General features: G+C 39.6%; 1 protein-coding gene across 1 annotated transcript; it reads right to left on the bottom strand.

Moving 5' to 3' along the window:
* Nucleotides 1-921: 921 nt before the first annotated feature.
* Nucleotides 922-10,627, bottom strand: LOC307154513 (uncharacterized protein). Its single transcript, XM_079864521.1, has 2 exons — nt 10,246-10,627; nt 922-2,938 (listed from the first exon to the last, which is right to left on the bottom strand). The coding sequence occupies exons 1-2, from the start codon at nt 10,457-10,459 to the stop codon at nt 1,755-1,757; spliced, it is 1,398 nt and encodes a 465-aa protein (XP_079720647.1). The 5' UTR covers nt 10,460-10,627; the 3' UTR covers nt 922-1,754.
* Between the last annotated feature and the right edge of the window lie 1,777 nt (nt 10,628-12,404).

The raw sequence follows: 12,404 nt of genomic DNA on the forward strand, positions 1-12,404 counted from the left end.
CGGAAAATGAAAAGTTGCGATTTTCTAAGCCTATATGGATAGGAACTACTCTCATTCCGGCGTAATAATCAAGGAACTGTGCGGCCGTACCATGGGTGCAACAGGCGTAATGATATGACGCAGCGCCTGAAACACTGCAGACTCAAAAGCTGAGCTCAGTGAACACGCCTCCTCTTTTCGCTGAACCGCCCCCAGGAGTTCATTCCCTAATTTACCGACGTGCGTCTGTCGAGGGAAAAGTCCGCTGTGCGTCGGGTGCAAGATAGGGCCTTTAGTCATTTAGCAGACACTTTTGTCCAAAGCGACTTACATATGAGGACTGAAGCAAACAGGTCATTATGAAGAGGCAAAAACAGTGCATGAAGTGCTCAAAATACAAAGTTCAGGCATTGCTTTGAGTAGCATAAGCCAGTCAAGGGAGTATTAAAGAAAAAGGAAAGTTACATTTATTATTAAGAGGTTAAGTGCTCACGGAAGAGATGAGTTTCAGCTGTCTTTTGAAAGTTGTCAGGGATTCTGCATTCCGGATGAGGGTGGAGAGAGCATTCCACCATCAAGGAACAGTGAATGAAAATGTTCTGGAGAGTCATTCCGTGCCTCTCTGTGACGGTACCGCGAGTCATCACTCATTGACCGATCGTAGGCTTCTGGTAGGGATGTAGACTCATAGGAACGAGTGAAATTAGGAGGGAGCTGAGCCTGTGGTAGATCTGCAAGCAAATGTCAAAGCCTTGAACTTGATGCGAGTGGTAGCCAGTGCAGAGAGATGAACAGAGGAGTGGCGTGGGCTCTTTTGGGCTCGTTGAAGACAAGACGAGCTGCAGCGTTCTGAATCATTTGTAGAGGTTTAGTTGCACATGATGGAAGTCCAGCCAGAAGAGGCTGCAGTAATCGAGCCTAGAAATGAAACCATGTGCCTGTATGATGTGTCCCAGTGATGTGGTGTAGATGGAGAAGAGGAGGGGTCCAAGAACTGAACCCTGAGGAACCCCTGTGGTCAGTTGATGTGCTCTGGATATCTCGCCTCTCCATGCGACCCTGAAGGACCTACCTGTGAGATAGGACTCGAACCAGTGGAGGGAAGTTCCTGTGATGCCCAGAGATGAGAGGCTGGACATAAGGATCTGATGATTCACAGTGTCGAAGGCAGCAGACAGATTCAGGAGAATGAGAAGTGAAGATATTGGAAGCAGCTTTTGTGGTCCGTAGGGCTTCTGTGACCGACAGTAATGCAGTCTCGGTTGAATGCCCTTTCTTGAAGCCGGAGTGGTTGACATCCAGCTGGTTGTTCTGAGACAGGAAGATGATACTTGGTTGAAAGCAACACGTTCAAGTGTTTTCGCTATGAATGGTAGGAGAGAGGCAGGTCTGTAACTCTCTACAAGTGACGTGTGTAATGTGGTGGCACAAGCGCTCTGGGAAAACACATGAAATTGAAAATTAGTAACATTGTGTGAAAAGAACAACATGGCGTTCATCATTGAGCCACATTTAACACGTTTATCAGCGTTATGAAATCCAGGAACTCATAGATACTATCTTGAGGCATTTTAATAGCTCAAGTTCAATATACAATCATTGTTCTATTCTGTCGAACAACTTAATTTGCATAGTTTGCTTCAATCCATCTCTAAATCTCTCAAACCACATGAAAGCACAATGTGACACTGCCTCCTACTGGCAGAAAGAGCTCAATGTACAGTTTCAGGATGAGCTCAATGAGTCCTTTATCCAGATTTACTGATGAAAAGACACTATGATGATTCAGGAGCAGTTTGCTCTTTAGCGTGTTTCTTCTGGTGGGTCTGAAAACTACCTAAATAAGCGAATCTCTCGTCGCAGATGGAGCAGCGGTAAGGCTTCTCTCCTGTATGAACTCGCTCATGAGTCTTCAGGACGTCCGATCGAGCAAACGTCTTGTCACACTGAGAACACTTGAACGGTCTTTCTCCTGTATGAATCCGCTGGTGATTTTTTAAGGCACCACACTTACTGAAACTCTTCCCACAAACGCTACAGTGATATGGCCTTTCTCCAGTGTGAACTCTCAGATGAAGTCCAAAATGAGCCGGATTAAAGAAGCTCTTCCCGCAGTAGGAGCACAGGTACGGTTTCTCTCCGGTGTGAGTCCTCTCATGGCAAGTCAATTGAGATTTTTGACGGAATCTTTTATTACAGTATTCACACTGATATGGTTTCTCCTCAGAGTGTATTTTCTGGTGTGACTTTAGATAACTTGAGTTAGTGAAGGTTTTCCCACATTCGTTGCACTGGTACGGCCTCTCATTGGTGTGAACGCGCACATGCTTCTTCAAATGGGATCCATACATGAATCTTCTATCGCAGTGAGGACACTGGTACGGCCTTTCACCCGTGTGGATTCGCTTATGAACATTTAGATTCCCTTTGGTGAGGAAATACTTGTCGCACTCGCTGCAGTGGAAAGTCTTTTCGCCAGTGTGGATTCTCTTATGACTTGAAAGAACTTGTTTGGTGCTAAAATACTTGTCGCACTCGCTAAAATGGAAAGTCTTTTCGCCAGTGTGTGTTCTCTTATGACATGAAAGTTGTTGTTTGTTCCTGAAATACTTGTCGCACTCGCTACAGTGGAAAGTCTTTGCGCCAGTGTGTGTCTTCATATGAACTGTCATATTAGATGGAGTGGTGAAAAAATCTTTCCCGCACTGTTCACAGTGAAACTCCTTCTTCACTCTGTGTTCTTTTGAATGAAGTCTCTTCTCTTCTAAGGTAGGAAAGCTGATGTTGCATCTCTTGCAGGAGAAGCCTTTCTCTTCTGTGTGTTTTTTCTCATGTTGCGCTAAATTTCTCTGTGAGCTCAGTGTTTTCCCACAGGTGACGCAGGAGAAACTCTTGTCCTTCAGCTGCTCTTTTGATGTTGAGGTTGTTTCCTCATCAGTAGAAGAACCGCCATTCACATCTGAAAAGAAAAAGGTATTAAAATGTCTAACTTTAAATGAACACAAATATATTTACTGAATCATGCAATTACCATCATGAAAATCTATAATATCTGTCTATATTTTTCTATAACTTCGAGAGCTTAAAAATAAAAGATAAATGTGAAATTGTGATGCAGCTCATGATACAGTGTTTTCAACACATCGGTTCACAGTAACTAATGTCTGCACCTGCTGATTTAGGAACACAACTAACACCCATTTCACACATACTCCATGTGCAGTGCGTATGCGGTGCAGGAGCAGCACACGCTATAGTGCTTTCACATATGCTGCGTTTGCAGTGCATAACTGATCCGCAGCTGTACCACAAACACATACTCACTATTTTTATTTCAAATCCAGAAGTTATGCAGCAACTTTTATTTATATAAAAAAAGTTTTGTCAGCATTGCGATTCTCTTTGTACACATATACACTCTTTAATGGATGTATGCACGTTTAAACACAATTTAAACAATGTAGGCCTATTATTCCATGCATTACTTCTATATATATTAAGTTGCACAAGCAAGTGGTCAAATATTTAACCATTTACTTATATTAAAAACGCAAACATTTTAAATTAAAACTTAAAATTGACAAAAACAGCCGACTCTCATGCCTTTTCTTTTGCATTTAAATTTTTATACTTTAAATCTTGCATGTCACAAATAACTTGTTTTTCCACCTCCACGAATGAGACAAGTGTTGTTCATTATGTCACTGTAATGGAAAATTTTGATTTTCAATGATTTACAGTATTGATTTTCAATTATTTGCAGTTAAATGAGCACCATTCTCTCCAGAACATTGGATATTGTTGCACCTATTAGACTAAAAAAGGTCAGAGAGAAAAGTAAAGCACCATGGTACAACAATACTACGCGTGTTCTAAAGAGAGAAACCCATAATTTAGAGCGTAAATGGAAAAAAAACTAACTTAGAGGTTTTTAGAATCGCATGGAAAGACAGTATGTCACGTTATAAAAAGGCCCTAAAATAGGCCAGGGCTGAGCATCTCCGCAAACTAATAGAAAACAACCAAAACAATCCTAGGTTTTTATTTAACACCGTGGCTAGACTAACAAATAAACAGATGTCTCCTGAACAAAATATTCCGTTACAGTTTAGTAGTAATGATTTCATGAAGTTTTTCACTGATAAAATAGAAAACATCAGAACCACAATTGTAAACGTTCAATCCTCAATCGCGCCTTATAATTCAGCCTCAATTATCACCCCGCAAGAACAATTACAGTGCTTTACAACTATAGAACAAAAAGAGTTAAATAAACTTATCACTTCATCTAAAACAACAACATGTTTACTAGATCCTATACCAACTAAACTATTGAAAGAAGTGTTACCTATAGTGGAAGAGCCTCTCCTCAATATTATTAACTCTTTAAACTGGCAGTTATAAAACCTCTCATTAAGAAACCACAATTAGATCCACATAATCTAGCAAATTATAGACCCATTTCAAATCTACCTTTTATGTCTAAAATACTAGAAAAAGTTGTGTCCGCTCAACTGGGCTCTTTCTTGCAAGAAAATGACACCTATGAAAAGTTTCAGTCTGGATTCAGGCCTCACCATAGCACTTAAACTGCGCTCGTTAAAATCACAAATGATTTACTCTTAGCTTCTGACCAAGGCTGTATCTCAATATTAGTTTTACTTGATCTTAGTGCTGCGTTCGATACTATAGATCACACAATACTCTTAGATCAACTACAAAATTATACTGGTGTTCAAGGACAAGCATTAAGCTGGTTTAGATCGTATTTATCTGACCGCTACCATTTTGTTTATTTAAATGGAGAAAAATCGATTATAACTCCAGTAAACTATGGAGTGCCGCAAGGATCTGTGTTAGGCCCTCTATTATTCTCAATATATATGCTGCCACTTGGAAATATTATAAGGAAACATGGAATTAGTTTCCATTGTTATGCTGATGACACTCAAATATATTTCATCACGGCCGGATGAAAACGCTAAATTATCCAAATTGACAGAGTGTGTTAAAGATATAAAAGATTGGATGACGTGCAATTTTCTTTTATTAAATCCAGACAAGACAGAGGTACTACTTATCGGTTCAAAAAAACGCCCACAAAACCTCTCACAATACAACTTTAACATAGTAGGATGTCCTGTTACTTCATCCTCTACAGTAAAAGACCTGGGTGTTATATTAGACTGTAACCTGTCTTTTGAAAATCATATTTCATGTTACAAGAACAGCCTTTTTCCACCTTAGAAACATTGCTAAGCTACATAATATGCTATCTGTTTCTGATGCAGAAAAGTTAGTTCATGCATTCATGACCTCGAGACTAGATTAGTGTAATGCTTTATTAGCCGGTTGTCCTGCAACCTCAATAAACAAGCTACAGTTAGTCCAAAATTCCGCCGCCAGAGTTCTAACTAGATCAAGAAAATATGATCATATAACACCAATTTTATCATCACTACATTGGTTACCTATAAAGTTCCGTATTAATTACAAGGTATTGCTACTGACTTATAAAGCCCTAAACGGCTTAGCTCCAGTCTATTTAACCGATCTTCTATCGCCCTATAATCCATTGCGCTCTTTAAGGTCACTAAATTCGAGGCTTTTGGTCATACCTAGGATATCCAGATCCACCAAAGGAGGGAGAGCATTTGCACATTTAGCTCCAAAACTCTGGAATAGTCTTCCTGATACTGTTCGTTGCTCAGACTCGCTCTCCCAGTTTAAAACTAGATTAAAGACGCATCTCTTCAGCCAGGCATTCATATAATACTTTTAATCTTACAGTTAAATCCGACCTCTAGTTTATAAACGCCAGAGGAGAACTGCCCCCCGACTGAGCCTGGGTTCTCCCAAGGTTTTTTTTTTTCTCCATTAGGTCACCTGATGGAGTTTTTCAGTTCCTTGCCACTGTTGCTTTTGGCTTGCTCAGTTGGGGATATTTGGGGATATTTAATTTAATTAATCAATCAACGATACTATTGATCAGCATTACCAAACGTGGACGTTCCACTAGAAACAAACATTGATGTATTGTTTTAATTTATTACTGTGAAGCAGCTTTGATACAACCTATGTTGTGAAAAGCGCTATATAAATAAACTTGACTTGACTTGACTTAAAACATTGAAATTATTTACTTTTGCTGAACTGTCTATGATCTGCAGGGAATTTATCGGACTGATGTGTGTGTTTTTGCACTGTGAAGCAAATTGAGACTTCAGAGCAGACAGCCTGGCTAGGGACTCCTAGGATCAGAGGTGGTCCGATTTAGGACCAGAGGAGTTTGTAAGCATAAACTTGAAAATAAATTCTTATTTTCTTACTTTCTTATTCTTTCTTTCTAAGGACGATGATAATGTGTAAAGAGGGTTAAAAGCAGCAGTCATCCGTGTCACAAGGTGGCGTACAAGGACAGGGTTTGAAAATGAGGGATTTTTTTTATCTACTTTTTATCTTTTTGTATTCTTGTGGCTCGTTGAATTAACTAGGGGGGGTTGAATTGATGTGTTTTTCCTACTAAATATAATCTACACTATTTCTTGTTTATACTGAGGTGACTGAGGGTCCGACCAATAGTGTTGGGAATGCAATAGCAGTGCCTGTTCATTTAGCCTGGCTTCAGAATAAACCTTTACTTGCTTGCTATAAAATTAAGGGCCTAAGCTTATTTTCTTTTAATCTTTTTTCCTACAAGTTTAAAGAGTGATCAGTTATATGAAAATCAGAAAGTTTTCTGAAGAAAATGAGAAGTATAAGTGTGATGTAAGACTTAAACTTGGTGCATTTTATTATTATTGTTTGATGTGTTTTTGATTGATCGATTATCAATGAATGATAAAAAAGGGGAATTGTAATGGAAAATTTAGATTTTCATTGATTTACAGTATTGATTTTCATTTATTTGCAGTAAAACATTGACATGATTTTCTTTTGCTGAACTGTCTATGATCTGCAGTGAACTTATCTGACTGATGTGTGTGTTTTTGCACTGTGAAGCAAATTGAGGCTTCAGAACAGACAGCCTGGCTAGGGACCTCTGATCCCTAGAGTTTGTAAGCATAAACTCAGCAGAACTAGATCACTGGCTCAGAAACCTTCCCTTCTTTAGATAAGGCCTGTAAGCAGAAACCTTGAGAAATGATATAAAGGCTGCTCGGTCTGTTCTCTGATTGTCGCACTTGCTTCACAGACTGTACTTGTGACTTCTGTGGGCAACTGGGCCTTCTTGCCAGAATAAATACTTTTTGAAAAGACAATTTGACTCAGAAATGTCTCTTACACAGTGATGATTGTTTAATTAATATTTTTTGCCACAACAGTCGCCTTGAGGTAAATTGTAGTTCTCTTTCATAGGTTCACTAAGCACTGCGTAGCTTAAGACACATTGGGAACGCCCTCTGGGTGTGCCGATTGTCTGAAGCCCTTATAGAATCATGCCAATATATTGGCTGATGGCGCGGGCGCCACCCCGACGCTCTTACGCCGTCACATTATATACGTGCGCACGCCATCTGCTCCTCAGATTTCTCTGCCTTCACGAAGCGGCCATTTTAGTCCTTCGGCCTCAGTTTTTCTGGCCCAAATATTGGATTTACAATCAACATTCTTCATCTGCACTTCAGCAACTGCGAATAGTGGAACTCAGTTCTCCTTGCGGTGAAGTGCCATGGAGTTTCGTCGTTGCCTGCTCAAACCTTGAGCTGAGTTTTGGAACCAACGCAGTCAGTGCTGCTGAAGTGTGTCCATTTAAGATTTGATAATACAAGTTTATCCCATGGCTTATTTTATAGTTCTGAAATGTCAAGGCATTACACAAAGATAGTGCAATACAGTGGTGAGTCCAGCCTGGAAGTTTGTTTAGGCTTGGTTTGTAGGGAATTCCAAACCTGTGCACATATATTCAAACGCACATAACTATAGAACCAATTCTTAATGCGCATGTGAACGCCATCAGCGTTTCTCACAGGTTCGCGTTTAAAGCAAGCGGCAACATTCTGATCTGAAAAATGAAGCCTACCCGGAAGTGCGAAAAACTGCAATACCTCGAAAATCCGCTAGGAAGGTCCCAAAAGGGAGCAAATGTCCATAGACCCCATGTTAAAATGTCCGTTTTCACAGCATAAATTCATGTTTTTACAGGTTGGTCCCATGGATTTTTATTGTATTTTTCGATAGCTTCCGAGTGCCTGACAACCATGAGGGCTGTGAATTTTTTTCTAACTCGTTAGTTTAGATCGTATTTAGATATAAAATGTATGACAAATAAGGACGTGGTTAACTTTGATTGACAGCTTGATTGACAGCTGACAAGGCAGCGCCACAGAGAATGACAACATAAGAAGCGCCATTTTTTAATACAGTTGACATAATACTACTGTTTCTGTATCATGAAATGTAGTTTTAAGAGTTTTTCAGGCGAGAATGTAGTTGTTTAAAGCTCAAATCTGTGGTTTATTTATAAAGATTTATGAAAATTGTATCCAGTTGTGAGATCCCGCGATGACCGGGCGCTCGGCGTCATGTACCCCGCCTGGAACAGCCTTTCCTCGGCTAGTCGGTCTGAGGTTTGCGTCTAATTCGTCTTGTGTGTATCTAACGGGCGATTTTTGGTTTCGTGAATCTATAATTTGGTCCCTGGGCAATCGTTTTGGCTGAGGGGAAGTTTCATAACTTTATAAGCTATTTAACTTTACCGTTGTATGGTTAGACTAGAGCGCTGACTTTGTATGTCTGACTGAATTGTTTGCTTTATTTGTATAGCTTATTGTACCTTTTACTTTTTACTTTTATAATGGCTAATATTGATAAAAGTGAAATTTAACAAGAAGAGACTGGTTTGAGTTTTGTCATTTTAAATTTTAATACAACGAAGATGATCTGTAATGTTTACTGCAACATCTGTTGTTTAGTACAAACGCATATATTGCCTGGACCATATTAAAATGTTTATTATTTTTTTATTATATTTAAAACGAAAAGAGGCAGGTTTGTGTTTTATATTTTGTTTTTTTTTATACATAGGCTAACATTATGTGCAGTTGAATATAATCAATACGCGTTGCCTGAACCACATTTGTGTGGCTATAATGTTTAAGATTTCTTTAAATGAAAACGAAAAGAGTTAGTATGGTGTTTTATAACATATTTCGTTGCCTAAAATATACACAGAGATAACCGGAGTAGCAGAGCGAGCTGAGTGACGCGCGCTGCGTAAGAAGGTGGGCGGGATTAGGATTTCCCAATATTTTCCAAGATGGCACCGCCCATACCCCCCATAAACGGCTTCAAACCAGTTCTTCAGAAAGTCTATGGGTGACGTCACAGACGCTTTGTCCATATTTTTTACAGTCTATGGTTTAAAGTCTGTGTAGAGAGAATAGTGTCGTCTTAGCGGCCCCTAATTTAATAACAAATGATCGTTGCGACGGAAGCGAATCAATCAAAACTAACTTTAGCTGGAAAATAACTTTATTAAAGAACCTAAGCAATGCAGCGTTGAGTGAACCTATGAAAGAGAACGTCTCTGGTTACTGATGTAACCTATGTTCTCTGAATAGGGAATGAGACGCTGCGTTCGCTGCCAAGCTCCTCGCGCTGCCGACAAGCTTATTTTTCGGAAGAGAAATCTGAGGAGCAGATGGTGCGCGCACGTATATAATGTGACGGCGTAAGAGCGTCGGGGCGGCGCCCGCGCCATCAGCCAATAAATTGTCGTGATTCTATAAGGGCTTCAGACAATCGGCACACCCAGAGGGCGTTCCCACTGCGTCTTAAGCTACGCAGCGTCTCATTCCCTATTCAGAGAACATAGGTTACATCAGTAACCAGACACGTTTTCCTAGCTTTACCCCGGTTTTAAAGTAAAAAGATGAAAAAAGTATTTAATTAAATACATTTATGGTAAGATTACTACATTTTATTTAATTAAATGCGTTTATGGTGAGATTATTACATTTTCATGTAAATCTGTGTTCATTTTGACCACGAACCATGCGCTGTCACTTTAATTCAGCGTTTAGAGGACAGCAGTAATAGACTCGGTGCTCGATCGCTGCACTGCTGTATACACACCGCAACTGGAACGGATCGACAGACTACAACTGCGTGCAGTGTGAAAGCTCTAACCTGTTAACATGGGTACGGAAAAACATGCACCGCATACACACTGCAAACGGAGTATGTGTGAAATGGGCATAAATTTTTACACACATTCAGACTATGATTTACTATAACAAAAGTTAATAAATGGAAGATACACACCTGAAGGAATAAAATCATCACTGTCATCATTTCGATTATCCTCATCCTCATTTTCTTCATCCTCAACATCATTTCCTTCATCATCCTCATTCTGAACATCCTCCTCCTCCTCCTCCTCCTCATGGCTCTGTTGTTGTTCCTCTGCTGTGGTTTCTTCTCCTCGTCTCTCTATCAGGTTCCTGCAGTCCTCCAGTGTGACGGAGCACATCTTCATCTGCTGTTCTCCAGCGTTACAGTCAGAGGTTTGATCAGCGGATCCATGATCCTGAGCGTCAGTATAACACAGTAAAGTGAGGCTGAGCTCTGAGTCCTGTGTGTCTCTGGATCTCCAGACTGAATCCTGAGCTTCTGTCCCATCACTCGCACACACTGAAACCTTCTCCAGTTCCTGACAAACACATCATAGATCAACACAAATAAACAACAACCTGTTGATATTAGCCTCATTACTCAGCAGTTATCTCTAGTGGGTATACTGGTGATTTGTTAGCATATTCTGCTGTTAACTTAAGAAGTGAGAAGCTAACAAAACTTTGGTTTTATTGAGCTGAAGGATGAAATGATGAGCTGCTCAAACCTCTCTGTTGGGTTTGTCTCCTCTTTCTCTCAGCTTTGCCTCCAGTGACGCCACCTCTTTCTTCAGCTGACAGATTTCAGTGATGAAATCCTCAATATCCAGCATGGACAGATCAGTTCCTACTGATTTACAGCAGATCACATCCATCTGCGCTCTCATGGTCAACATCTGAAGACAAACATCATCATCATTATAAGAGGCATTTATAATGAATTCACTCTGATTTAAACTCAAAATGACTAATGATAATGAAGGAGAACAGAACTACACAGAATAAGAACATGATGGCAATTTCTGAGAATATACACAGGTAGATATTAATTACAGATATAAAATAAACATAGCCTATGCTTAGGCGTGTTTATGTTTAAATTCACTATTGTAAAAATATCATTACAACACATACACATCACCAAAATATAAAACTTAAATTTAGCTGCTGGATTTAAACACAGATTTCAGAAACTTAACATGATAATGTGATACTTGTACTCGTTTCAAAGCATCATTTAAGTGTCCAGCATTGAAAATTTATTTAAAATAAAAATTAGAAAATTAAACAACGTGTTAACTTAGGTTTTATTACAAATATCACATTTAAAACACAGCTATTGTATTAAACAACGGTAAATGTGTGTTTACAACTAGGCTACAATTATACTATTATTTATTATTATTAATACCCAGGCTAAACTATGGTTACTGTGGTAAAATCATGGCTAATTCGTTTTTTATTTTAATGATAAATGCGAATAAGTAGTGTTAATGAAAAATTCATCATTCTTGTGTTTATTCATTTAAACTTGTTGATTTCATTTAACTATGTGTAGTAGCATCTGGCCATGTGCTTCTGTGAGGGTTTTCTAACAGCTGAAGAAGGGACAAAGAACAGTGTGACCTGCTCAGGGGGGTAGAAAACCAGTCCAGGCCAGTTGAAGATAGGGGGTATCTTTTGGAAAGTTACAGAAAACTAAGTAGGTGTGGTCAAGATGTTAGAAACCTGTATAAAATGTCTCAGTTTTATTATGTTTTTGGGATGGTCTGTTTTTCATGGCTGGGTGGCTGCGGTCTGTGAAAAGAATCCTCAGAGAATAAAGCCTTTTCTTCTTTATTACAATTTTGCCTTTTGAGTGTTTCTTACACCTGTTGATGCTGTTTTTCCCAGTGAGATAAAAAATTGCTATTACAGCTGGTGTCAGAAGTTTGGGATCCTGTGCGGACGCTTCTTCTCCTGGCCCTGAGAACGGATTTGACGGGAAAGTGCACAACCTCGGCAGCAACAGGCGGCCGTCTCATACCTCGACGGTTTGAGATAGAAACTCAACAGATTACGGGAGAGAGAGCCAATACCGCATTCAGGGCCAGTGGAGGAAGCTCCCACCAGGAACATAAAGAATCCGCGGCGATTGCGGGAAAAACAGAGAAAAAGCATCTGGGTAAGACACGGCAAATTGTTTTATTGAAGTTTAAGTGTGATTTGATAATTGTGAGTGAACATGAACTATTCTGGCTGAGTGTCTGCCTTTGGTACGAGCGAGAGGTGATTCAGGGGAATCACAATTTTTTTGGGGTAAGGGAAAGA

This window comes from Squalius cephalus (assembly GCF_949319135.1).
Source record: "Squalius cephalus genome assembly, chromosome: 2".
Taxonomy (NCBI): Eukaryota; Metazoa; Chordata; class Actinopteri; order Cypriniformes; family Leuciscidae; genus Squalius; species Squalius cephalus.